The sequence below is a fragment of the Entelurus aequoreus genome, linkage group LG01 (genome assembly GCF_033978785.1).
Source record: "Entelurus aequoreus isolate RoL-2023_Sb linkage group LG01, RoL_Eaeq_v1.1, whole genome shotgun sequence".
NCBI lineage: Eukaryota > Metazoa > Chordata > Actinopteri > Syngnathiformes > Syngnathidae > Entelurus > Entelurus aequoreus.
Genome location: NC_084731.1, coordinates 1,162,992 through 1,190,286, shown reverse-complemented (window position 1 = coordinate 1,190,286; position 27,295 = coordinate 1,162,992). Strand labels below are relative to the sequence as shown.

General features: G+C 38.9%; 1 protein-coding gene across 5 annotated transcripts in view; it reads left to right on the top strand.

The window, feature by feature from the left end:
* The window catches only part of agap1 (ArfGAP with GTPase domain, ankyrin repeat and PH domain 1), a 210,179-nt gene that overhangs the window by 59,805 nt on the left and 123,079 nt on the right, over positions 1 to 27,295 (top strand). For 3 of the 5 annotated variants that reach the window (XM_062041900.1, XM_062041927.1, XM_062041919.1), the window contains 6 exons: positions 4,959 to 5,017; positions 5,089 to 5,176; positions 7,639 to 7,653; positions 8,132 to 8,217; positions 10,491 to 10,632; positions 19,508 to 19,642. In XM_062041900.1, coding sequence (XP_061897884.1) covers positions 4,959 to 5,017; positions 5,089 to 5,176; positions 7,639 to 7,653; positions 8,132 to 8,217; positions 10,491 to 10,632; positions 19,508 to 19,642 — 525 coding nt within the window. The remainder of the gene's footprint in view (positions 1 to 4,958; positions 5,018 to 5,088; positions 5,177 to 7,638; positions 7,654 to 8,131; positions 8,218 to 10,490; positions 10,633 to 19,507; positions 19,643 to 27,295) is intronic. The other 2 variants (XM_062041909.1, XM_062041936.1) reach the window with 1 other exon arrangement.

Here is a 27,295-nt window from a genome sequence, read left to right as displayed (position 1 = left end):
AGCCGGAGTTCTTTGAACGCAGATTTCTTGTCGGGACATATGGTACAATACAATCGGCGAGATAGGCTGGAGCTAAACCGTGTAATACTTTATACGTAAGTAGTAAAACCTTAAAGTCGCATCTTAAGTGCACAGGAAGCCAGTGCAAGTGAGCCAGTATAGGCGTAATATGATCAAACTTTCTTGTTTTTGTCAAAAGCCTTGCAGCCGCATTTTGTACCAACTGTAATCTTTTAATGCTAGACATAGGGAGGCCCGAAAATAATACGTTACAGTAATCGAGACGAGACGTAACGAACGCATGAATAATGATGTCAGCGTCGCTAGTGGACAAGATGGAACGAATTTTAGCGATATTACGGAGATGAAAGAAGGCCGTTTTAGTAACACTCTTAATGTGTGACTCAAACGAGAGAGTTGGGTCGAAGATAATACCCAGATTCTTTACCGAGTCTCCTTGTTTAATTGTTTGGTTGTCAAATGTTAAGGTGGTATTATTAAATAGATGTTGGTGTCTAGCAGGACCGATAATCAGCATTTCCGTTTTCTTAGCGTTGAGTTGCAAAAAGTTAGCGGACATCCATTGTTTAATTTCATTAAGACACGCCTCCAGCTGACTACAGTCCGGCGTGTTGGTCAGCTTTAGGGGCATGTAGAGTTGAGTGTCATCAGCATAACAGTGAAAGCTAACACCGTACTTGCGTATGATGTCACCCAGCGGCAGCATGTAAATACTAAAGAGTGCAGGGCCAAGAACCGAACCCTGGGGAACTCCGCACGTTACCTTGACATAGTCCGAGGTCACATTGTTATGGGAGACGCACTGCATCCTGTCAGTAAGATAAGAGTTAAACCAAGACAAGGCTAAGTCTGACATACCAATACGTGTTTTGATACGCTCTAATAAAATATTATGATCGACGGTATCGAAAGCGGCGCTAAGATCAAGAAGCAGCAACATAGATGACGCATCAGAATCCATCGTTAGCAATAGATCATTAGTCATTTTTGCGAGGGCTGTCTCCGTAGAGTGATTTGCCCTGAAACCGGATTGAAAAGGTTCACAGAGATTGTTAGTCACTAAGTGTTCATTTAGCTGCTGTGCAACAGTTTTTTCGAGAATTTTGGAAATAAACGGAAGGTGGGAGACCGGTCGGTAGTTTACCATGAGGTCAGGATCGAGGTTAGGTCTTTTGAGCAGAGGATGAATAACCGCTTTTTTGAATGCTAGGGGAACAGTGCCGGAGGAAAGTGATAAGTTTATAATATTTAACACTGATGGACCTAATAATACAAACAGTTCCTTGATAAGTTTCCCAGGAAGTGGGTCAAGTAAACATGTTGTTTGTTTTATCCCACTTACACGCTGTAATAATTCCTCTAATGTTATTTCATCAAAAATAGAGAGACTATTTTGGAGGGCAGTGTCCGTCGTATATACAGTCGTATTTGTGTTAATAGAGCCCAGTTGTAGCTGGGATGCGTTGTCTTTAATCTCCTTTCTAATGAGTTCAATTTTCTTATTAAAGAAATTCATAAAATCATCTGCCGAGTGGGTGGAGCTACTGGGAGGAGTCCCTTGTTGGGTTAGCGATGCTACTGTACTAAACAGAAATTTAGGATCGTTTTTGTTGAGGCGGATGAGATTTGAGTAGTATTTAGTTTTAGCTAAGGTAAGCATGCGTTTATAAGTTATTAAACTATCACTCCATGCTTGATGGAAAACCTCAAGTTTAGTCGCGCGCCATTTGCGTTCCAGTTTTCTACATGATAATTTCTGAGCTCTAATTTCTTCTGTAAACCATGGGGTGCGCCTTTTAGGGGCCCTTTTTTGCTTTAGCGGTGCTATACTATCAATAATTTTGCGCAAGGCATCGTCAAAGTTGTTAGTGAGTTTATCAATAGAGCCGACATAATTTGGGAATGGTGCTATTACCGAAGGCAGTAGGTCAGCAAGAGTCATCGTTGTGGCAGCATTAATGTTGCGGCCGCTATAGCAGTTATTATTATTATTAGCTTGTTGACAAAGAGTCAAAACTTCAAATTTTATAAGGTAATGATCGGACATTACTTTAGTATATGGAAGTATCATAACTTTGGAGGTGGTGACACCCCTGACAAGCACTAGATCTATTGTATTACCGTTGCGATGCGTGGGTTCATGTATTATTTGTGTAAGACCACAGCTATCAATTATGGTTTGGAGCGCCACGCACTGAGGGTCCGATGGGGTATTCATATGGATATTAAAGTCCCCCATTATGATTATATTGTCGGCGTGCGTCACTAGATCAGCAACGAACTCTGAGAATTCACTGATAAAGTCCGAATAGGGCCCAGGGGGGCGGTAGATAACAGCCAGGTCGAGAGGTAGCGGTGTGACAGACCTCATAGTAAGCACCTCAAACGATTTATATTTATTATTTAGGTTAGGGGTAAGGTTGAAATTTTCATTGTATATTAGTGCGACACCCCCTCCCCTTTTAAGAGGGCGGGCAACATGCGCATTCGTATAGTTAGGAGGAGATGCCTCATTGAGCGCAAAAAATTCGTCCGGTTTGAGCCAGGTTTCGCTAAGACCAATGACGTTAAGATTGTTGTCTCTAATGACCTCATTAACCAATAACGCCTTGGGAGACAATGATCTTATGTTTAAAAAGCCCATATTATAGGTATTGGGCTGTTTTGACGAGTTTTTGTTAAGATTATCCGTAGTGGCAATATTAACAATGTTGCGTTTATTATGCGTAGTGCACTTTAAATAGTTTCGACCATATCTAGGAATTGATATGACGGGAATTTTCCGATTGTTTGTTTGGTGCTGCAATAGACTGGACATATCATAATTTGCCACCTCAGTAGAATGCATGTCCACCCCTGACACAGACACAACAGAAAAAACATTATGTGAATTGTGTATTATTCTAAGAGAATTGCTATGCGTACATGGATTATCCAGCCTGGCGCTGGCTAGTTCTAGCTTAACTGACTCCTCACCCGGACTAACAGACATTGTAGTTGCCTGTGACCGGGCTTGCTCTAGTGTAGTCAGTCAAGTGAGACTTAAATAGTAGTCTATGTTTCTAGACAGGATGATGGCGCCTTCCTGGTTAGGGTGAAGGCCGTCTCTCATCAGCAAGCCTGGTTTGCCCCAGAAAGAGGGCCAGTTATCAATAAACGTTAGTCCCTGCGTCCTACAGTAGCTAGCCAACCACTTGTTAAGCGAGACTAATCTGCTATATCTCTCATCATTGCCTCTCGCAGGCAGGGGGCCAGAGACAATTACTCGATGCCTGGACATCTTTCTGGCGAGATCACAAGTCCTGGCTATGTTTCTCTTTGTAATCTCTGACTGTCTCATTCTAGTGTCATTGGAGCCAACGTGTACAACTATATTCGCATAATTAGTGGTGCGATTAGCCTGTCGTACGTGTTTACTAGGCCTGTTGCGAGTTAGCTCCCTAAGATTAGCTTCAATGTCAGGTGCTCTGGCCCCGGGGATACACTTTATTGTGGCTGGTTTGCTAAGCTTTATGTTTCGGGTGATGGAGTACCCTATAACTAAGGTGTGGTGCCCGGTAGACTGGGGTGTAGGACTAGCTAAAGAGCTAAATCTATTATGCGTCTCAACCGGTACACCGTAGCTTGTAGGCCGCTTAGGACTGCTACAAGCTGGGCTAGTTAGCTCGCTACAGCTAACGCTAGCAGATGTGTCCGCAACATCTAAAGTTACGACATTACTCTGCTCTAACTGGCGGACACGGCCCTCTAGCAGAGCCAACCTCTCCGTGAGTATGGTGCAAGACGCGCAGGAAGCCATTACTCACAGTGTTTTCTGTCACCGAGTGAAGTTCCTGCTGTCCTCAGGGAAGTGGTCGCGGTCTGTAGGAGTAGCTTCTTACTGACCGGCGCTGCCTTTCTCCGCGCTAGCTTAGCAGCTAGCTAGCTGAGGAAAGGGTGGGACAGAGATCGGGTGATTTGCAAGTTAAATAGTACCACTAAAAATGTTTGAGAAGTGATAAAGAAAGCTGTAGAACAATTAAAAGCACACAGATAGAGCGCTACTTAGCTTTTTCGCTTTTTCGCAGCAGCGAACAGACGGCTAGTAATGTTATACAAACTCAACACAAAGCTCGATTGATGTTGTGGGTTAAAAGTAACGCGTCAGCTCTTGACCACGCTCATGGCCTGGTAGCTTGTCTCTACTGTCCGTCCCTGCCAGCGAATCGTACCGAGTGGACGGCCACGATAACAGGAAGCAGCTGAATCAACATCCTGCAAGGCAGTGAGTTTCCACGCGGGCTGTGGAGACCTCAACAATATCCTCCTGTGTCTATGGATTCTCCGGGATTCTTTGCAAACTGATAAGATCGGAGGTGTGAACATGTTGCATAGAAGCTGCATAATTGGGTTGATCCAAACTACCAGTAATAATGTATGTTTGATCAGGGTTGGAAGCATTTTGACATACAGCCCCAGATAAATGATGAATATTTGTAGGTCACTTCAGGAACTGTCAGATGAATGGAAGCGCAAACTGGCTGGTCTTCTTTCCTGGAGGGCTTTAAGCACTCACAGATTGCATCTAATGAATTAATGAGAAGGTCTGGCGGAGTGCGGCCTACTGGCCTACTTACCTTGTGGCCCTTGATGGACTTTTAGTGTGTTGCAGGAGGTCAGCTTGGCCACCACTTATGTCTGTCTGGAAACAGTTGACATGCTGTGAAAAATCAAATGTTTTTAAAGTAACCAATCGTCAATCTTAAAGGTTAGAGCAATACAGGCTGTCTTCATTCCTAACCTTCCTCCTGTTCCTGCTGTAGGAATACAACAAACTGGCAGGTTTTAGTCACTGACCACTAAAAAAAGGATGTTGGCCAGATGATGTAACATACCGTACATGCCATGGTCTTAGTGGCTGGACTTTAAAAATACTTCATGTGTTTTCTTTTTCTTAGATGCTTTTGTGAACAGCCAGGAGTGGACTCTCAGTCGCACCGTGCCAGAACTCAAAGTGGTGAGTTCGGTCTCCTACGTCCAAGTCTGTAACGTATTGTCAGTGTCCGAAAAACCTCACTCTCTCTGCAGGGCATTGTGGGTAACCTGGCCAGTGGAAAGTCAGCACTGGTCCACAGGTACCTTACAGGAACATATGTCCAGGAGGAGTCGCCTGAAGGTACCAAACATCTTTACTTTTGACCAGCAACATCCAGATAACAAGTACCGTATTTTTCGGACTATAAGTCGCAGTTTTTTTCATAGTTTGGCCGGGGGTGCGACTTATACTCAGGAGCGACTTATGTGTGAAATGATTAACACATTAGCGTAAAATATCAAATAATATTATTGATCTCATTCACGTAAGAGACTAGACCAGGGGTCGGCAACCCGCGGCTCCGGAGCCGCATGCGGCTCTTTGACCACTCTGATGCGGTTCAGCTGCATACTTGCCGACCCCCCCGATTTTCCCAGGACATTTATGGATCTCAGTGCCTCTCCTAGATAACTCCCAGGGCAAATATAATTCTATTTTCAATCTAATTACTAAATTGAGGGTGTGCCCTAATTGCACTGCAGTATTTGTCCTCTATAGCATTTACAAACAGCATGTCAGCCTGGCCACATGTTGTATGTAGCTTATACTTGCACACGTAGGAGACAGCAAAGCATACTTACTCATCAGCCACACAGTTTACACTGACGGTAGCCATATAAAAAAACTTTAACACTGTTACGTTACAAATATGTGCCACACTGTGAACCCACACCAAAAAAGAATGAAAAACACATTTCTGGAGAACATCCCACCGTAACACAACATAAACCCAACACAACCAATACCCAGAATCCCATGCAGCCCTAACTCTTCCGGTCTAGATTATACACCCCCGCTAGCACCAAACCCCCCCCACCGCCTCCGTGCGTCGGTTGAGCGGAAGAGTTAGTGCTGCATGGGATTCTGGGTATTTGTTGTGTTACAGTGCAGATGTTCTCCAGAAATGTGTTTGTCATTCTTTTTTGGTGTGGGTTCAAAGTGTGGCGCATATTTGTAACGTAACAGTGTTAAAGTTGTTTTATACAGTACGGCTACCGTCAGTGTAAGCTGTGTGGCTGCTGACCTAGTACGCCTTGCTGTCACTTACGTGAGCGAGCTGAAGCTGCATTCTACATGTGGTCGTGCAGTTACACTGTTTGGGCAGGCTGTAGAGGGCGCCAAAAGCAGTGCCATCACGCCCTGATATTCGGGAGTCTCCCGGAAATAATGAGAGGGTTGGCAAGTATGACGCTATCAAGCGCCATACATTCAAATCTCGCGGGCCGCACTAACTTCAAATTTCCATATTAAAGTGCGTGCCGGTGCGTGTGTCTGAGACCCCTGGTTAACATAGCACAAAGCAATTTAAGCTTTATATGCAGTGTTTTTCATTTTAAATTAAACAATTTTTTTTGTGGCTCATTATTTCCTTTCATTTGTGAAACTTGCCAAAATGGCTCTTTGAGTGGTAAAGGTTGCCGACCCCTGGACTAGACGTATAAGATTTCATGGGATTTAGCGATTAGGAGTGACAGATTGTTTGGTAAACGTATAGCATGTTCTATATGTTATAGTTATTTGAATGACTCTTACCATAATATGTTACGTTAACATAGCAGTTGGTTATTTATGCCTCATATAACGTACACTTATTCAGCCTGTTGTTCACTATTCTTTAGACATTTTCAATTGCCTTTCAAATGTCTATTCTTGCTGTTGGCTTTTATCAAATACATTTCCCCAAAAATGCGACTTATATATGTTTTTTTCCTTCTTTATTATGCATTTTCGGCCGGAGCGACTTATACTCCGAAAAATACGGTAGTCAACAAAAGAATGTCTTTTTGTCCATTACTTTTCATTTATGTGCTCTGAGTCGAGCTAAGAGAAATAGGAAGTGGGATGTCACCAAAAAGCTGCATGTTTTTAAAGTATTATTCAACTGGACTATCTGTTTGTAAGATCTTTATCAACATGAAGTAAATGGCAAGGTACTAACAGTAGTCATCTAATGCGCTCCCCCCAGTTTGACCTCTGTGTGTATAAAGAAACTTGGTTGTTTGTGTGAAAAATAGCTGGGACTGCTTATTTCCTTGCTTGAGATGCCAGACTTAGTGGTGATGGGGATCCCCCAAAGTTGTGAGTGTGGTCCTGCACTATCACGCCGCTTCAAGTTCAGCTCTCACCACCACTGCTATTTCTGCTCTCAGGTCTTTCAGCTTATTGTTATTAGAGAAGATTCCGGACAGTTTTCTGACCTGGTCTCACAACTACGGCTGAGAAAAGTAGCTGTGTTGTTTTCAAATTCCTGGAATCTAAAAATATGACTTAGTCTTCATTCCCATGCTGATTGATTGTGAGCTGAGGCAGCGTTCACGGTGCCACAAAGCCGCTAACCAAAACTATTCTGAGGCTGCCAGCTGTGACTGAACACAAGCTTAACTTGCGGTGTGTTCAGGAGTGCTCAGACACACAAGAGTTGTGTCCGTGCAGAACGATGTGCCTAAAGAAGTTGGCCAAAAAATCTGCTCTTTGCACCCTTCATCTGTTTTTTTCTCTCCTCTCCTCTCCATCTTCTTCTTGCTGCTGCTCTTGTATGCTAGCTGACGTGGATGCAGGTAACTATCCTCATCTTCCTCTCCTTCATCTCGCTTGAGCGGTTGCAGCAGCATGGCCAGAACTGCTTGGCTGTGGTTCAATTGTTGTATTAGTACTCTGATGGTTCTGTCTTACAACACCATTTAAAAGACTGACTTTAAAATCCCAAGCAGAACTTGCTGGCTGGTGCAACCTTCATTTTAGATCACTCTTCATCTTCATCAAGCACATTCACCGATGACGGATGTAACATTTCTTTGCTTCCTAACCTTCCGACTGAGACACATTTCAACATTTAGGACAATAGTCGCATTTGAAGCTCTGATAGATTTCCTCTTCTCTCGCCTCCCTCACATAATCAAAGAGTCAGTAGAGGATGTCAAACATCATTTCATCCATCGCTCTCTGTAGTATGATGACAAATAAAAGGTTTAGAGTCCAATTAGGTTAGTCTCTGATGAGCCCATGCTGCTCTCTGACTGCTGTTGCTTCCTACAGGTGGACGCTTCAAGAAAGAGATCGTGGTTGATGGGCAGAGTCACCTGCTGCTCATCAGGGATGAAGGGGGCCCGCCCGAGGCTCAGGTATTGCATAACACTTTAGTTCTCCCAAACTTATCAGGGTGAAATTGAGTCTTGAGTGTGCTCTCTATCCAGTAAATGAGCTGTCATTAGGGATGATGTTTAATAAGAAATTATCGAGTTCGAGCCCATTATCGAATCCTCTTATCGAACAACTAGTCAGGTTTCTTCTAGACCTCCACCCCAGATCCCACCTCACTCCTACCCACTTCTCTAAAGTGGGCTGGCTCAAGGTGGAGGACAGAGTTAAACAACTTGCACTGAGCCTAGTCTATAAAGTCTGCTACACCTCCCTGATACCGAAGTACATGTCAAACTACTTCCTTAACGTAAATGACCGCCATAACCACAACACCAGGGGGAGCTCCACTAACCACGTTAAACCCAGATTCCGAACTAACAAAGGTCTTAACTCATTCTCTTTCTATGCCACATCAATGTGGAATGCGCTCCCAACAGGTATAAAAGAAAGGGCATCTCTATCCTCCTTCAAAAGCGCAATAAAAGTTCACCTCCAGGCAGCTACAACCCTAAACTAACACCCTCCCCGGATTGCTAATAATCAAATGTAAACAATCAAATGCAGATACTTTTTCTTCTGCCTTCTGATCTCTCTCTCTCTCTCTCTCTCTCTCTCTCTCTCTCTCTCTCTCTCTCTCTCTCTCTCTCTCTCTCTCTCTCTCTCTCTATGTCCACTACTTGATGTCCATATCCCCACCCCACCCCCCCTCCACACTCCTGATTGTAAATAATGTAAATAATTCAATGTGATTATCTTGTGTGATGACTGTATTATGATGATAGTATATATGATAGTATATATCTGTATCATGAATCAATTTAAGTGGACCCCGACTTAAACAAGTTGAAAAACTTATTTGGGTGTTACCATTTAGTGGTCAATTGTACGGAATATGTACTTCACTGTGCAACCTACTAATAAAAGTCTCAATCAGTCAATCAATCAATCAAACCAATTCCTTATCGAATCCAGATAGGTCGTTGTATATGGAAAAAAACACAATATTTGGTTGAACAAAAGCTCACTTTTATTTTATAAGAATAAAATAAAATAAATAAATAAATATTGACTGTTACCCCCCTAAAAAAAATAAAATGAAAACATTGACTGTTACCCAAAGTATATTAAGTGGGATTTTTCAGAAAAGCAAATAAATACAGTAACACAAAAACAACCTGTCTATGTGATCACTATAGGTGTATAAATAATAATATAGTGGCACAAAACTGAAAATAATACAGCTCTCCAAAAAGTGCACTTCTGCTGCTATTGGAACATACTAACTACACACACTATGACACTGAGAACACCACAGTCATCAATCAACAATTCTTCCCCCCTTACATGAGAGCGAAGCCTGGCAATAATTGCATATTGCCTGTTCTGCCCTCACTATGCGTGTTGAGGTTATACAGCTTGGCAGACAGCTAACAAACAACCCAAAGAAGATTAATCCATTCAGGCTCTTTATTGTTGTTGATCTTGCTTTTTCTTTTCCTATCTTTACTTTTGTCTTGCACTGGACTGTTATTGTAAAAAAAAAAAACTGAAATACACACAATGACAAATGTATAAGCTATGCGATTCAATTAACATACTGAAATGTAATACACAATATGTAAATATTAGCTTCACACAAATATACAGTACTATCATCAAACAAATACTTCTGAGTGTTGAAACTATTTCGATGGTGGAAATACACGACTGGCAGCCATTTCAAGTCCTCAAAACATCCATTGAAACAGTGCACAAAAATCGTTTTTCAATAAACATCTTAGTACCAAACTTAAACACTTTCCACCTTAATATTGAGTTATATAAACAAGTTAAACAGTTTACTTACAGACTTATCTTTTCCAAGGCTTGTAAGAGCTAACACAACTTGTCTACTTCTCAATTGTCTCATGAACTGAACTGAGTCGCCAACCCGGAAGTGCCCAAACTAATGACGCGTAGTATTTTCATATCGCCACAAGGTGTCAGTAAGAGTCTACAATCAAATGGACATAACATTGCAGGTCCGTGTACGTGGGAAGGGATTCGTTCCCAGGGATTCAAATAAAGAACCAACTCTTTTTCTTTACTATAGTGGCCTCGATTACGGGAACCGGTTCTCAAAAAGGGATTCAAGTCCATGGAATCGGTTCTTTTCTTATCGAACAACCGGGAGAACCGATTTCGAACATCATCCCTAGCTGTCATGTTCCAATATGTATGTCCGCCATGCTTATTTGCTGACCTCTGTCTGCAGTTTGCCTTGTGGGTGGACGCAGTCATCTTCGTCTTCAGTCTTGAGGATGAAATCAGCTTCCAGACAGTCTATCACTACTTCAATCGCCTGGCCAACTACAGGAACGCTGCCGACTTGCCGCTGGTTCTAGTCGGCACGCAAGGTCTGACCCAAACACATGCACGTTACATGCACACGCATCATTTCCAGTAGGTCGTGTTTACAGGCTTGCATCTAAGCATCTTCATCTGACTGATCAAAAAATTGGATTAACACAGTATTTGATTGGGAAACATATTTCTTCTTGCTTTTGGCTCAGAACACTTGTCTCTAAACAGCCCATTGAAATGAATTGATATACATTTAATTTGTGCTTAGCCCTCCCAAAACACCATTTTAACATGGAATATGCTTTCTAAAAAGAAAACCTAACTTTAAGACAAAAATACATTACAATAGCATTTACTACAAACAACTACAGTAGTTCTATGAAATAATTTCATAGTATTGTACATAGGGCTGCAACTAACGATTAATTTGATAATCGATTAATCTGTCGATTATTACTTCGATTAATCGATCAATAATCGGATAAAAGAGACAAACTACATTTCTATCCTTTCCAGTATTTTATTGAAAAAAACCCAGCATACTGGCACCATGTTGTGGACATTGGGGGTGCAGCATACACCAACAATAACACAGAAATGTAAGTCATCAGAACTGAATCAGATATTGTACACGTTTCTGTTGTGAATAATAAAAGATTCATTTTAGGTTGCCTCTGAATAATAGCATGAAATATTCCAGCACCTTCATAACGTTTAGTTATACTAAAGCGTCACTCAAATCTAAATATATTTATATAGCTTTATCGGCCCGGCTACATTGATCCATTATGAAACCAACCTGAGATATTTCTGTCCGTTACGTTTATTTCCAAATTGGTAACCGTGCGTTTTCTCTCTCAAAACGGAGTCAAATGTGCCGGAGACACATTATCAGCCCCGCGTTGCAACAAAGGCATAACTTTAACTTAAAAAGTTACGTACTGTGAGTTGTTCCCTTCATCCATGGCTCCAACATGTTTCTTCTTCAGGTGCTTCTGAAGCAATGTTGTACTTCCGTGCCATTTTGCAGGAAACGCTCTTCTTTGAAGTCTTGAAAGTGAAGTGTTCCCACACTTTGGACCACTTAGGTCGTACACTTTTCTCCATTGAAGCAATAACCGCAAGATGTTTCTCCGCTAAACTATCGCTAGTGTTTTCCTGCGCCATTTTTCCAATGTTTCCGGCAAAGGAGACGCCGTGGTCACGTGAGCTGCACATGACACATCATTGGCTAGCTTACGCCACCTCATGAGACGTAGCCTCACCGCCGCCCTGGCGCTGTTTTGTACTGTTTTTGTACTTACTTTGATTATTGTTTCTCAGCTGTTTGTAAATGTTGCAGTTTATCAATAAAGGTTTATAAAACAAAACAAACAAAAAATAACCAAAAAAAATAGCATAGTTCCAACGAATTGATGACTAAATTAATCGCCAACTATTTTGGTAATCGATTTTAATCGATTTAATCGATTAGTTGTCGCAGCCCTAATTGTACAGCATTTTTCTGAAGAACCGGAATATAAGCAGTGTTTTTTTTTTAGCTGCTTTTACCTACAGTGTTGCCTAGTCTTCTAGCCTTACTATTTGCAACTTGTTTTCATAGCGCGACCATCTGGCAACACCGTCTGCGGTGTCTTTAAGCGGCAAAGTCATTTCCAAGAAGACAACAACAACAACAAGCGATGCGTATGTCTATGAAACAAACGGTAGACAGGACAAACTGAAATATGGCAAACAGCATCTACAGCAGGGGTGCTCATTACGTCGATCGCGATCTACCGGTGGAACGCGGAGGGTGTGTCAGTCGTTCGCCAGCCAGGCATTAAAAAAATAGTCCTAAAAATGAGCGATCATAAATCTTCACTATGATGTCACTTTCGTCACTTGATTGACATTCACGGCACCCGAGGGTCTTCTGAGATGACGCTGGCTGCTGCCAGCTCATTATTAAGAAAAAATGATCGACAGGAAGGCGAGAAACACTTTTTATTTCAACAGACTCTGGCGCCGTACCTGTCGTCAAAACTCCAAAGACCGACTGCACAGTTCCTGCCTTCACAATAAAAGCTCTGCTTCATCCTGCCTGCGCTAAGAGTCTCAGAAAGCTGGCGTGCACAAGCTAGCAAGCTACGGAGTTTGCCGCCAATGTGTTTCTTGTAAAGTGTACACAAAGGAGTATGGAAGCTGGACAAATAAGATGACAAAAAGCAACCACTTTCATGTGGTATTTGACAGAAAGGAGGACTTTTTTTCTCCTCCATTTGAAAATGCGGACGTTATCAGCACTACTGTCTGATTACTATCAAAGCAAGTCATCACAATCAGGTAATACACCAACTTATATTCTTGTCTTCATGAAAGAAAGGAATCTATATGTGTTAAACATGCTTGTATTATCATTAAACACCTTTAACTTGTTAACAATATTAAGTATATGTGTTAAACATGCTTGCATTATCTTTAAACACCTTTAACTTGTTAACAATATTAACTATATGTGTTAAACATGCTTGTATTATCATTAAACACATTTAACTTGTTAACAATATTAAGTATATGTGTTAAACATGCTTGTATTATCATTAAACACCTTTAACTTGTTAACAATATTAAGTATATGTGTTAAACATGCTTGCATTATCTTTAAACACCTTTAACATGTTAACAATATTAACTATATGTATTAAACATTCTTGTATTATCATTAAACACCTTTAATTTATTAACCATATTAACTATATGTGTTAAACATGCTTGCATTATCTTTAAACACCTTTAACTTGTTAACAATATTAAGTATATGTGTTAAACATGCTTGCATTATCTTTAAACACCTTTAACTTGTTAACAATATTAACTATATGTGTTAAACATGCTTGCATTATCTTTAAACACCTTTAACATGTTAACAATATTAACAAAATGTATTAAACATTCTTGTATTATCTTTAAACACCTTTAACTTGTTAACAATATTAACTATATGTGTTAAACATGCTTGTATTATCATTAAACACCTTTAACTTGTTAACAATATTAAGTATATGTGTTAAACATGCTTGCATTATCTTTAAACACCTTTAACTTGTTAACAATATTAACTATATGTGTTAAACATGCTTGCATTATCTTTAAACACCTTTAACATGTTAACAATATTAACTATATGTATTAAACATTCTTGTATTATCATTAAACACCTTTAATTTATTAACAATATTAACTATATGTGTTAAACATGCTTACATTATCATTAAACACCTTTAACTTGTTAACAAAACATATATTTCATAAATAAGTAAATATAAATGATATATATGAATGAGGTAGATCCCCCACAACTTGATCAATTGAAAAGTAGCTCGCCTGCAGAAAAAGTGTGAGCACCCCTGATCTACAGCTTTTTAGTATTTTAATAGATAAATGTCTATTGTATGTGCGTGTGTCGCAGCATGATGGTTGGAGGGCAGGGTGTTGATCTCTGAGCATGTCAACAAACTGTCATTAAAACGTATTTTCGTTGGTTTCTTATCTAAATGAAACAGGAACATGATGTGTCAATGCATGAATTATTTATAGCTCTAACAGTTGTTTTTCTTGTGCAAATGAAGCAGGAACAGTAACATGGAACAATATATGAACTCTTTACTGCTCAAACGGCACAACCCTGTTACAAATGTGACTGCAGGCGGTGGAAATGCTCGTCACTCAAACTTGCAACTTAAAGAAGAGAGAAAGCTTGTAGCTCAAATGCTAACTGCGGCTAGTATTTTCTACATGCTCCATTTGTATGCACATGTATCAGGGGCTCTGCCAACAACCGTTGAATGATGTCAATATTGTAAGTGGAAAAGCTCCTTCCTCTTTGAAAAGTGGAGGAACATCTTGGAAGAAGTCAAACTTCAATAAAAGTGGTGGCCTCGGCAAATCAGGCATATTTAAACATCAAAACTGCATTTTAAAAATTCACAAAAGAATTTAAGAAAATATCTATTATGTGATTGTTATGGATTACAAACACAATGTATATATTGTATTAACACCATGGTGACAATGCTATACTCATTTCAAACAAGCCATCAGAATATTTTCACTCTCTGTTGTAAGACCGAAATAATTACTTGAGCTCAGAGATGGAGACCTCGCAGAAAAGTATAGAAAAAAGAGAGATGTGTGTACATCAGGGGTCACCAACGCGGTGCCCGCGGGCACCAGGTAGCCCGTAAGGACCAGATGAGTCGCCCGCTAGCCTGTTCTAAAAATAGCTCAAATAGCAGCACTTACCAGTGAGCTGCCTCGATTTTTTAAATTGTATTTATTTACTAGCAAGCTGGTCTCGCTTTGCCCGACATTTTTAATTCTAAGAGAGACAAAACTCAAATAGAATTTGAAAATCCAAGAAAATATTTTAAAGACTTGGTCTTCACTTGTTTAAATAAATTCATTATTTTTTTTCCTTTGTTTCTTATAACTTTCAGAAAGACAATTTTTGAGAAAAAATACAACCTTAAAAATGATTTTAGGATTTTTAAACACATATACCTTTTTACCTTTTAAATTCCTTCCTCTTCTTTCCTGACAATTTAAATCAATGTTCAAGTAAATTTTTTTTTTTTATTGTAAAGAATAATAAATACATTTTAATTTAATTCTTCATTTTAGCTTCTGTTTTTTCGACGAAGAATATTTGTGAAATATTTCTTTAAACTTATTATGATTAAAATTCAAAAAAAATATTCTGGCAAATTTAGAAAATCTGTAGAATCAAATTTAAATCTTATTTCAAAGTCTTTTGAATTTCTTTTAAAATTTTTGTTCTGGAAAATCTAGAAGAAATAATGATTTGTCTTTGTTAGAAATATAGCTTGGTCCAATTTGTTATATATTCTAACAAAGTGTAGATTGGATTTTAACCTATTTAAAACATGTCATCAAAATTCTAAAAGTAATCTTAATCAGGAAAAATTACTAAAGACGTTCCATAAATTATTTTTTTAATTTTTTCAAAAAGATTCGAATTAGCTAGTTTTTCTCTTCTTTTTTTCGGTTGAATTTTGAATTTTAAAGAGTCAAAATTGAAGATAAACTATGTTTCAAAATAGAATTGTCATTTTTTTCGTGTTTTCTCCTCTTTTAAACCGTTCAATTAAGTGTAAATATCATTAATTATTAATAATAACAGAGTTAAAAGGTAAATTGAGCAAATTGGCTATTTCTGGCAATTTATTTAAGTGTGTATCAAACTGGTAGCCCTTCGCATTAATCAGGACCCAAGAAGTAGCTCTTGCTTTCAAAAAGGTTGGTGACCCCTGCTCTATATGTACAAGTACAGTCAGCCACCTCTGTGACCATGTTTAATGCACTACTGCCACCTACTGGAGGATCTTCATAGCTGCATATATCAATGTTGTAATAACTTCATAAAAAAATGCATTTATTTAAAATGATGTAGGACTTTAAGAAATTCCCACCACACCGTTTTTTTTTATGTCATTGGAGAAACCAAAAGTGGTGCGTTAGTTATAATACACAGTAAAGATTTACAAATTAAAATATATCTCAGACTTTGTTGACATAAAAAATGTACCAACGTGTAAATGACGTCAAAAAAGCTCTTATTTATATTTCAAAGAGATACAAACCTTTTCCCTCAACCATAAAGTTGTTTGGGGTCTTCAAGACAATGCAACATCCTGTTTATTCCTCAACTTAACTATAAAAGTCAAACAAATTGCTGGTCAAAAGTTTGTCAGTTTCAAAATTATTTTACAATTACTTTAGCATTATTAATATATGATAGTTTGTCTGAAAGCTTTCAAATCTAATAAAAAAAATGCCATAAAATGAGATTTTTAATAGTCATTGTATTACATTAATTAGTGTGGACTGGCGAGTCACTTAACATTTTGGAGGTTTGAGGTACCAAAATATATTTGAATGTAGTGAAACCTTATTCAAATTAAATTGATTTAAAATGGATATTCTATTTGAAAATGAAATAATGCACTTGTAGACAAAAAATATGCATGCCATCCTTTGTCACCGCAGCACATTGAGTGGTATGGCGTGCACATTGAGTGGTATGGCGTGCGCATTGAGTGGTATGGCGTGCACATTGAGTGGTATGGCGTGCACATTGAGTGGTATGGCGTGCACATTGAGTGGTATGGCGTGCACAGTGCGTCTTTCTCATTTGTGCTTCAGCTTGTTTGCTTGAGACTTCATGCATTAGTCCTATATTGTCTTTCCAAGTTTATTTCTACTATGCAAGGTAGCGTTTATTATCAATAACATTAAATCAAGTGCATAAATATACTCATGAATAACTGTTTTTTTTTTAAATCAGTCAAGATGTTTATTTCTTTTGTGAGAATGGTCGCTATCATTTGTATTGCTTTAATTTAGGGGTGCCCACACTTTTTGTGCAGGCGAGCTACTTTTCAATTGGCCAAGTGGAGGGGCTCTACCTCACTCATAAATATCATTTATATTGATTTATTCATGAAAGAGAGGTTGTTTTTGTTAACAAGTGAAAGGTGTTTAATGATAATACAAGCATGTTTAACATTGCTTTCCTTCATGAAGACAGGAATATAAGTTGGTCTATGACCTGATTCGGATGATTTGCATGGATTGGAATCAGACAGTTCCACGTTTTCGAATGGAGGAGAAAAAAAGTCGTCCTCTCGGTCCAACACTGCATGAAAGTGCTTGCTATTTGTTTGTCCAGCTTCCATACTCCTTTGTATACACTTTGCAAGAAATACGTTGGCAGCGTAGCTTGCTAGCTTGTGTGCGCCAACTTTCTGAGACTCTTATTTAACTAGCGCAGGCCGGATGAAGCAGCGCTTTTATTGTGAAGGTAGGAACTGTGTTTTGACGGCGGGTACGGCGCGAGAGTCTGTTGAAATAAAAAGTGTTTCTCGCCTTCCTGTCGGTCATTTTTTCTTAATAATGAGCTCGCTGCACCCGGCGTCATCTCACAAGAGTGCCGTGAGTGTCAATCAAGTGACCAAAGTCACGTCTTGGTGAAGATTGATGATCACTCATTTTTAGGTCTGTTTTGTTAATGCCTGGCTGGCGATGGACTGACACACCCTCCACCATCCACCGCTAGCTCGCCATCCACGTAGTGGCCACCCCTGCTTTAAATCAGACGTCTTTTTTACGTGCACGACGGAGTGAGTGTGTCGTGGTTTTTGACTGTGTGGATTATTTTATATTCATTTCTATTAGGAAAGGTGAGAAGGGTAATTAAGAACTGCATTCAGTGATCACAATTTGGAGTCATTCTCTTGACACGTGGGTGTGTTGGGCTCTAACCCACCCCTCCTAAATGTGCCAGAGGAGAGGAGATAAGGAGTAGATGTGGGATCTGAGCCGAGGATGCCGTCGTGGCTTGTGCAGCCCTTTGAGACACTTGTGATTAAGGGCTATATAAATAAACTTTGATTGATTGATTGAGTCATCCCTCGATTATAGCATTTAATTGCTTCCAGACTTGACCGTGATGAATACATTTTCGCCAAGTAAGAATCTTATTAATAGATGAAATTCTTTCGTAGTTAACATCTACACTGCAGAAAGTCAGTGTTCAAACAAGAAAAAAAATACAAAAATGAGGTGTATTTTATTTGAACTAAGAAAAATGATCTGCCAATAGAACAAGAACATTTGGCTTGTCCAGACTTTCCAAAACAAGTCAAATTAGCTAACCTCAATGAACCCAAAAATAGCTTAAAATAAGTATATTCTCACTAATAACAAGTGCACTTTTATTGGTAGAAAAAAAAGAGACCTTTTTGCTCAATATGTTGAAAAATATTCTTAAATGAAGTAAATGCTAGTGCCATTATCTTGACATAATGATATGCACTCGGCATTACATTTCTTGAAACCAGCAAACTTATACTAAAAACTAATTTATTGTTCTTAATGGAAAGGCAACAAGGCAAGCGCTTGTTACTCTCGGGGTCTCCTAGCCGCTCAGGCTAATCATATGGTCTAAACATGCATTTTTCCATGGATAACATGACATCATCACGCCAAGTGCGTGCTCTTTCAGTCAATTAGTGCACATATATACAGCCCAGCCCCCGGTCAAAAATGTTTGAATTGTAATTTTGAGGAATTCATCTGAATGTGCATGAACTATTTCTGTTCCAAATTGTTTGAAATGTGAATTGTTTAAATATGAACTGTCAGTTTACTGTACTGTGCCAACTGTACTACTATATGAGTACGTGTTTTCTATTGTTTCATTGGAAATAAAACAGCAAAGTCCATTTGGCTGTCATCTGTTTTAATTATGAGACACAATCGTGTCAAAGTCATGATTGTTTTTGTTCATACTTGAAATAAGAAATGATGACTTTAAAAAAGTAGTTTTCTACTTGTGAGTGTTGATAACACAACACTTGATATTTTACTCAATATAGCTCATCAAATCTCAGCAACAAGCTGTAATATCTTACTGAGATCATTTAGGAGCAAAACACTTCAAACAAGTAAAACACTCTAACATCAAATCTGCTTAGTGAGAAGAATGATCTTATCAGACAGAAAATAAGCAAACATCACCTTATTTGACATATTTCATCTTACTTAGATTTCACTTTTTGCAGTGCCAGCCTATTTACAACCTTCTAAAACATGATTATAGCCCTCCAGACATGAAATAACACCCATTTAATCACTTTGTTGAACCCAATACAGTGCCTTGTTCAGAATCAGAATCAGAATGTAGGTACAACTTTCTTTAAAAGCACACTAGCATGAAGTGTGGAGGATAAATGAGACAAATAAGTGAACATGTCAAGAGTGACAGAAGTGTTGATTAAAAACTAATAGGGAGAGTGATGTGGGAATATCGGATATTTGGCTTTAACATCTAAAGGAAATCCTTTCAATGACACAAATATGTTTCAGATGCCATCAGCTCATCAAACCCGAGGGTGATCGACGACAGCCGGGCCAGAAAACTTTCCAACGACCTAAAGCGCTGCACCTACTACGAAACCTGCGCCACCTACGGCTTGAATGTGGAGCGAGTCTTCCAAGATGGTGAGAATCTTGACTGCAGAGTCCACTCCTGTGGGAAGGTCACACTGCACATTTGCCAACTCTTAATCGCACGTCAATTAGGGGGGAAATTGACCCGCTCAGCTATTTAGCTCAAACAGAACAGCAATGAAGTTCAAAAGATCCAAAACCTACAGTGCCAACAATAGGAAAGAACTTAGTTTTTATGGTTCCGAGACACTTTTAGTGTTGGCATGTTTGACAGCCAGTGTTAGGTGTTTCAAAATGATGACAATACTAATGCTGTTATTCTTTTCTTGTAACGGGTAATCTGATGAATTACCCTTTCAATCATTACAACGCTGTTAGTTACCGACCGTGAAATGTGGCACGTTATTATTGTAGCATTCAGACACAGTCTGACTTTATAGAATAGAGTAGAGTTGTATTGTCATTATTACAGTGAACAGGTTCAGAGAACAACAAAATTGGAGCAGATCCCCTAAGGCAGTGGCTCTCAAACTTGTTTTGTCATCCCCCACTTTGGATAAGGGGGAGTTTTCAAGCCCCGCCTGCCCCCATCGCCCCAACACAACGCTAATGCCAAGCTTAACATTTTCAAGTTTATTGAACATCAAGTAACATCAAGTTGTATACATTCAAACTCAATAACATAAAATAACATCAAGTTCAATAATAAATAAAATAACTGTGCAGCTGTGGTATAACTTGCATCAAGTTCAATAATAAATAAAATAACTTGCATCAAGTTCAATAATAAATAAAACAAAAGTGTTATAACTTGCATCAAGTTCAATAATAAATCAAATAACTTGCATCAAGTTCAATAATAAATAAAACAAAAGTATTATAACTTGCATCAAGTTCAATAATACATCAAATAACTTGCATCAAGTTCAATAATAAATCAAATAAAAGTGTTATTACTTGCATGAAGTTCAATAATAAATCAAATAAGTGTTATAACTTGCATCAAGTTCAATAATAAATCAAATAACTTGCATCAAGTTCAATAATAAATCAAATAACTTGCATCAAGTTCAATAATAAATAAAACAAAAGTGTTATAACTTGCATCAAGTTCAATAATAAATCAAATAACTTGCATCAAGTTCAATAATAAATCAAATAAAAGTGTTATAACTTGCATCAAGTTCAATAATAAATCAAATAACTTGCATGAAGTTCAATAATAAATCAAATAAGTGTTATAACTTGCATCAAGTTCAATAATAAATCAAATAAAAGTGTTATAACTTGCATCAAGTTCAATAATAAATCAAATAAAAGTGTTATAACTTGCATCAAGTTCAATAATAAATCAAATAAAAGTGTTATAACTTGCATCAAGTTCAATAATAAATCAAATAACTTGCATCAAGTTCAATAATAAATCAAATAAGTGTTATAACTTGCATCAAGTTCAATAATAAATCAAATAACTTGCATCAAGTTCAATAATAAATCAAATAAAAGTGTTATAACTTGCATCAAGTTCAATAATAAATCAAATAAAAGTGTTATAACTTGCATCAAGTTCAATAATAAATCAAATAACTTGCATCAAGTTCAATAATAAATCAAATAAAAGTGTTATAACTTGCATCAAGTTCAATAATAAATCAAATGTGTTATAACTTGCATCAAGTTCAATAATAAATCAAATAAGTGTTATAACTTGCATCAAGTTCAATAATAAATCAAATAAAAGTGTTTTAACATGCATCAAGTTCAATAATAAATCAAATAAAAGTGTTATAACTTGCATCAAGTTCAATAATAAATCAAATAACTTGCATCAAGTTCAATAATAAATCAAATAAAAGTGTTATAACTTGCATCAAGTTCAATAATAAATCAAATAAAAGTGTTATAACTTGCATCAAGTTCAATAATAAATCAAATAACTTGCATCAAGTTCAATAATAAATCAAATAAAAGTGTTATAACTTGCATCAAGTTCAATAATAAATCAAATAACTTGCATCAAGTTCAATAATAAATCAAATAACTTGCATCAAGTTCAATAATAAATCAAATAAAAGTGTTATAACTTGCATCAAGTTCAATAATAAATAAAAAAAAAGTGTTATAACTTGCATCAAGTTCAATAATAAATCAAATAAAAGTGTTATAACTTGCATCAAGTTCAATAATAAATCAAATAAAAGTGTTATAACTTGCATCAAGTTCAATAATAAATCAAATAAAAGTGCCACTTTGCTATCTTTGCAACAAAAAAAAAAGGAGGAGCTATGCATTTGGCAAGACAGGGCAAGTGAACATGAGTTTTACAGTACTCCAGCATTAGTGGCTGCAATGAGCCTGTTTTGCACTGCACAGCTTTTCAAATGGGGGTTGCAGGCTTGACACTGCCACTCTTAAGTCATGCTCAATGACGTTCAGCTGAGACCTGTACTTCGTTTTGAGTGAAGCAACAGCTGAAAAGCCTATCTCACACAGATAAGACGTGGCAAAGGGGAGAAGAATGGACACAGCTCCGCTTAGCCCCGCCCCCATTAGTTACTGTTGCTATGTCTGTCAAACTTTCGCTCCTACCTAGAAATTTAAAGCCTACGGGAAAAATAAGTAATTTACATTTATTTATATAGCAGATTTCACAGACAGAATCACAAAGTGATTTACAGTGTGTATAGAAAATGAAAGCATAGTAAAAAAAATAATCTAAGAATATAATAAAATTAAAAAAATGTAAAGTGAAAGTCCTCCCGTTCCTCGCGCCCCACCTGTCATGTCTCTATTCCCCACACTTTGAGAAACACTGCCCTAAGGTGTCATACATATATACTCATGCCACCAATCACAGTCATGGAAATGCCAACATCCTTTAAAGTCCTACTGAAAGCCACTACTACGCAGTCTGATAGTTTATATATCAATGATGACATCTTAACATTGCAACACATGCCAATACGGCCGGGTTAACTTATAAAGTGACATTTTACATTTGCCGCCACACTTCCGGTTAAAAACGTTTTATTATGCTGACGTGTGCATGTGACGTCACGAGGACAAGGGACGTATTCGGAGCCCGTAGAAAAAGCTCTGTTTTCATTTCATAATTCCACAGTATTGTGGACATCTGTGTTGGTGAATCTTTTGCAATTTGTTTAATGAACAATGGAAGCTGCAAAGAAGAAAGCTGTAGGTGGGATCGGTGTATTAGCGGCTGGCTGCAGCAACACAACAAGGACTACTTGCCCTGATAGCAGACGCCTAGCCGATGCTAGCCGCCAAACCCACGGATGAAGTCCTTCGTCGATCGCTGGAACGCAGGTGAGCACGGGTGTTGATGAGCAGATGAGGGCTGGCTGGCGTAGGTGGAGCGCTAATGTTTTTATCATAGCTCTGTGAGGTCCGGTTGCTAAGTTGCTAAATTAGCCTTAGCGTCGTTAGCAACAGCATAGTTAAGCTTTACCAGGCTGAGAATTATTAACCGTGTAGTTACATGTCCATGGTTTAATAGTATTGTTGATCTTCTGTCTATCCTTCCAGTCAGGGATTTAAGTATTTTGTTTCTATCTGCATTTATCACGTTAGCTCAGTAGCTAAGTGTGTCACCGATGTATTGTCGTGGAGATAAAAGTCACTTTGAATGTCCATTTCGCGTTCTCGACTCTCATTTTCAAGAGGATATAGTATCCCAGGTGGTTTAAAATACAAATCCTTTGATCCACAATAGAAAAAGGAGAGAGTGTGGAATCCAATGAGCCAGCTTGTACCTAAGTTACGGTCAGAGCGAAAAAAGATACGTCCTGCACTGCACTCTAGTCCTTCACTCTAACGTTCCTCATCCACGAATCTTTCATCCTCGCTCAAATTAATGGGGTAATCGTCGCTTTGTCGCTCCGAATCTCTCTCGCTCCATTGTAAACAACGGGGAATTGTGAGGAATACTAGCTCCTGTGACGTCACGCTACTTCCGCTACAGGCAAGGCTTTTTTTTATCAGCGAGCAAAAGTTGCGAACTTTATCGTCGATTTTCTCTACTAAATCCTTTCAGCAAAAATATGGCAATATCGCAAAATGATGAAGTATGACACATAGAATAGATCTGCTATTCCCGTTTAAATTAAAAAAATTCATTTCAGTAGGCCTTTAATGTTTTCATGGTGCGGGTACAGCCACTATTTCAACGCCACACAAGGCAAGAACATACATATATGGTGTACATTGTGTCTCAAAGCAAAGAGTCCATGTTAGTTGTAAGTCACTCTAATCTCATGAAACATCTCTCAACAGAACACATGAGGAATTCCAAAGCAATAATTCATTTTTTGTTTTTTGAAAGAAACTGTGACAAATTACTCTTTGAAAGTAGTTTTCCTAACACTGTTAGCAACGTTTGGAGTTGCTTCTGTTTTGTTTGTGTGTCTGCTTTCAGTTGTCATGGCTGTGTTTGTCCTGCAGGGGGCGGTGCAGGAGCACAAACAGTGCAGTTTGTGGTCTGCCTTGATCAACAAAGTGTGTGTGTGTGTGTGTGTGTGTGTGTGTGTGTGTGTGTGTGTGTGTGTGTGTGTGTGTGTGTGTGTGTGTGTGTGTGTGTGTGTGTGTGTGTGTGTGTGTGTGTGTGTGTGTGTGTGTGTGTGTGTGTGTGTGTGTGTGTGTGTGTGTGTGTGACTGAGTCCTTGTGCTTGTGTGTTGATCACTAAATTGACATCATCCAGCCCTTCAGTTCCATATTATAGATCCTGTTCAGTGTCACAGCTTAGAACACACACTAAAACACTCAGAGACATGTCCGCTAACTACTACTATTAAAGTATTGTATTATTTTAACTAAATGTATTCACTCATGTTCAGCCACTATAGTTGCTTGTACCTAACTACTACTGGCAGTGATAATTATGGCTGGGAAAATATCAATTTGTGATAATGATGTGAACGCCATTTGTCTGGTCAACATAGATTGGGTGTGCCGTGTTAGCGACACGCCCACTGCACATCCATTCCTGCACGCTGTTCCTCACCTGTAACACAACATTGTTTTAAGTAGCCATGCATTAACAATAGCAAACTTGGAGAATAGCAGCGCTGCATGGCTGCATCTACACAATCTTTAGTTGGCTCACTCAGGGAAATAACTGTTAAAAAAAAATCTACAATCAATGATTAAAGTTTGAAAAAGGTGACATTGATTCACATGATGTGAAGCAAAAAGAATGACGTATTTTAAAGACGTTTATTTCCCTTCAATTGTTTGCAGATGCGTAGAGAGCAGCTTCTTTGTTTGGCAGCGTGACCGCACACGCACACACACCATGCGCGTTAAACGTGTAATGAGAAGTGAAGCCTCGTCCGGTTTGGAGGAGTGACCTCTGTGTGAGGGACCGAGGGGGGTAGGGGTGTGGGTGACGCTCCCGTGGTCCCTCGTCCATCAGCGTGCTAATTTAATTAGCCTAATTACGCCGACATGAACCCCAAACACGCAGACACACACCCTCGCCCTCTTTGTTGCTTCTTTCTCATCTGTCAGAGTGTGCAAGCCGGGCGCTTCGTTCACACTGACTAACAAGCTGAGATCTGTGCTCTTGTAATGAGACATTAATGCTCATCCACTGCACCACACACACACACACACACACACACACACACACACACACACACACACACACACACACACACACACACATAAAGTTCACCTGCAGGCTGCACAATGGCTGTAATGGGAAGTGGACCATGAAGAGTAAGTCAAGTTGTTTGTGTTGTTTTTGTGTGTGTGAGTCGTGAAGCAAACACTAATTCAATGCAAACATAGTCAGCCCTAAACCGGGGCTATTTAACTACATAATGAAGAGGGCCGCAGTTTCGAGGGCCCAAGGGCCGGACGGATGTTTCGTCAAAAGTGCCTCTGCGGGTTAAACGCCTCCGAGACTGTGTTTACCTAATGACAAAGTAAACACATTCACTTTCACACGGCACTGTCAATGCATTCATTCATCTGCCCAAGCTAGTCCATTCTTGTAGAGCTAGTTAACGGAATGAAGAAACAGAAGCTCCAGAGGTTTTGTTGAGGATTGATGTTCCTTCTTTTGAAATCTTTCCCTTCCTCAGTTTTATTTCTTTGCACTTCTTCCTTCATTTAGCTTTGTAAGACTAAAAATGTAAACATTACAAAAGTATAACGTTCATTGTGTATTTTGCATATTTTTACACATATAAAAATTAAAGGCCTACTGAAATGAAATGTTTTTATTTAAACGGGGATAGCAGATCCATTCTATGTGTCATACTTGATCATTTTGCGATATTGCCATATTTTTGCTGAAAGGATTTAGTAGAGAACATCGACGATAAAGTTCGCAAATTTTGGTCGCTGATAAAAAAAAAGCCTTGCCTGTACCGGAAGTAGCGTGACGTCACAGGTTGAAAGGCTCCTCACATTTCCTCATTGTTTACACCAACAGCGAGAGAGATTCGGACAGAGAAAGCGACGATTACCCCATTAATTTGAGCCAGGATGAAAGATTCGTGGATGAGGAACTTGAGAGTGAAGGACTAGAGTACAATGCAGGACGCATCTTTTTTCGCTCTGACCGTAACTTAGGTACAAGCTGGCTCATTGGATTCCACACTCTCTCCTTTTTCTATTGTGGATCACGGATTTGTATTTTAAACCACCTGGGATACTATATCCTCTTGAAAATGAGAGTCGAGAACGCCAAATGGACATTCACAGTGACTTTTATCTCCACGCTACGGAGCTAACGTGATAGCATTGGGCTTAACTGCAGATAGAAACAAAAGAAATAAGCCCCTGACTGGAAGGATAGACAGAAGATCAACAATACTATTAAACCATGGACATGTAAATACACGGTTAATACTTTCCAGCCTGGCGAAGCTTAACAATGCTGTTGCTAACGACGCCATTGAAGCTAACTTAGCAACGGGACCTCACAGAGCTATGCTAAAAACATTAGCTATCCACCTACGCCAGCCAGCCCTCATCTGCTCGTCAACACCCGTGCTCACCTACGTTCCAGCGATTGACAGAGCGACGAAGGACTTCACCCGATCATCCGTGCGATCTGCGTCTAGCGTCGGCTAGCGCGTCTGCTATCCAAGTCAAAGTCCTCCTGGTTGTGTTGCTGCAGCCAGCCGCTAATACACCGATCCCACCTACAACTTTCTTCTTTGCAGTCTTCATTGTTCATTAAACAAATTGCAAAAGATTCACCAACACAGATGTCCAGAATACTGTGGGATTATGAGATGAAAACCGAGCTTTTTGTATTGTATACAATGTGTCCCAATACTTCCGTTTCAACCATTGACGTCACGCGCATACGTCATCATACATAGACGTTTTCAAGCGGAAGTTTAGCGGGAAATGTAAAATGTCACTTTATAAGTTAACCCGGCCGTATTGGCATGTGTTGCAATGTTAAGATTTTATCATTGATATATAAACTATCAGACTGCGTGGTCGCTAGTAGTGGCTTTCAGTAGGCCTTTAAGTGTAAGGTACAGCGTTATCGTCCTCTAATGGTCAAATTTAGCACTACATGTGTAAAACGAGCTTTGATCGTCAGTTACTCATACAAAAAAAACAACATGACCACGAATGCAAAAGACACTACAAAGTCAGCAACTTGAATAAAAACAAGTCAAATATCTTTAAGCACAATGTTTACTTACATAGAGTTGACC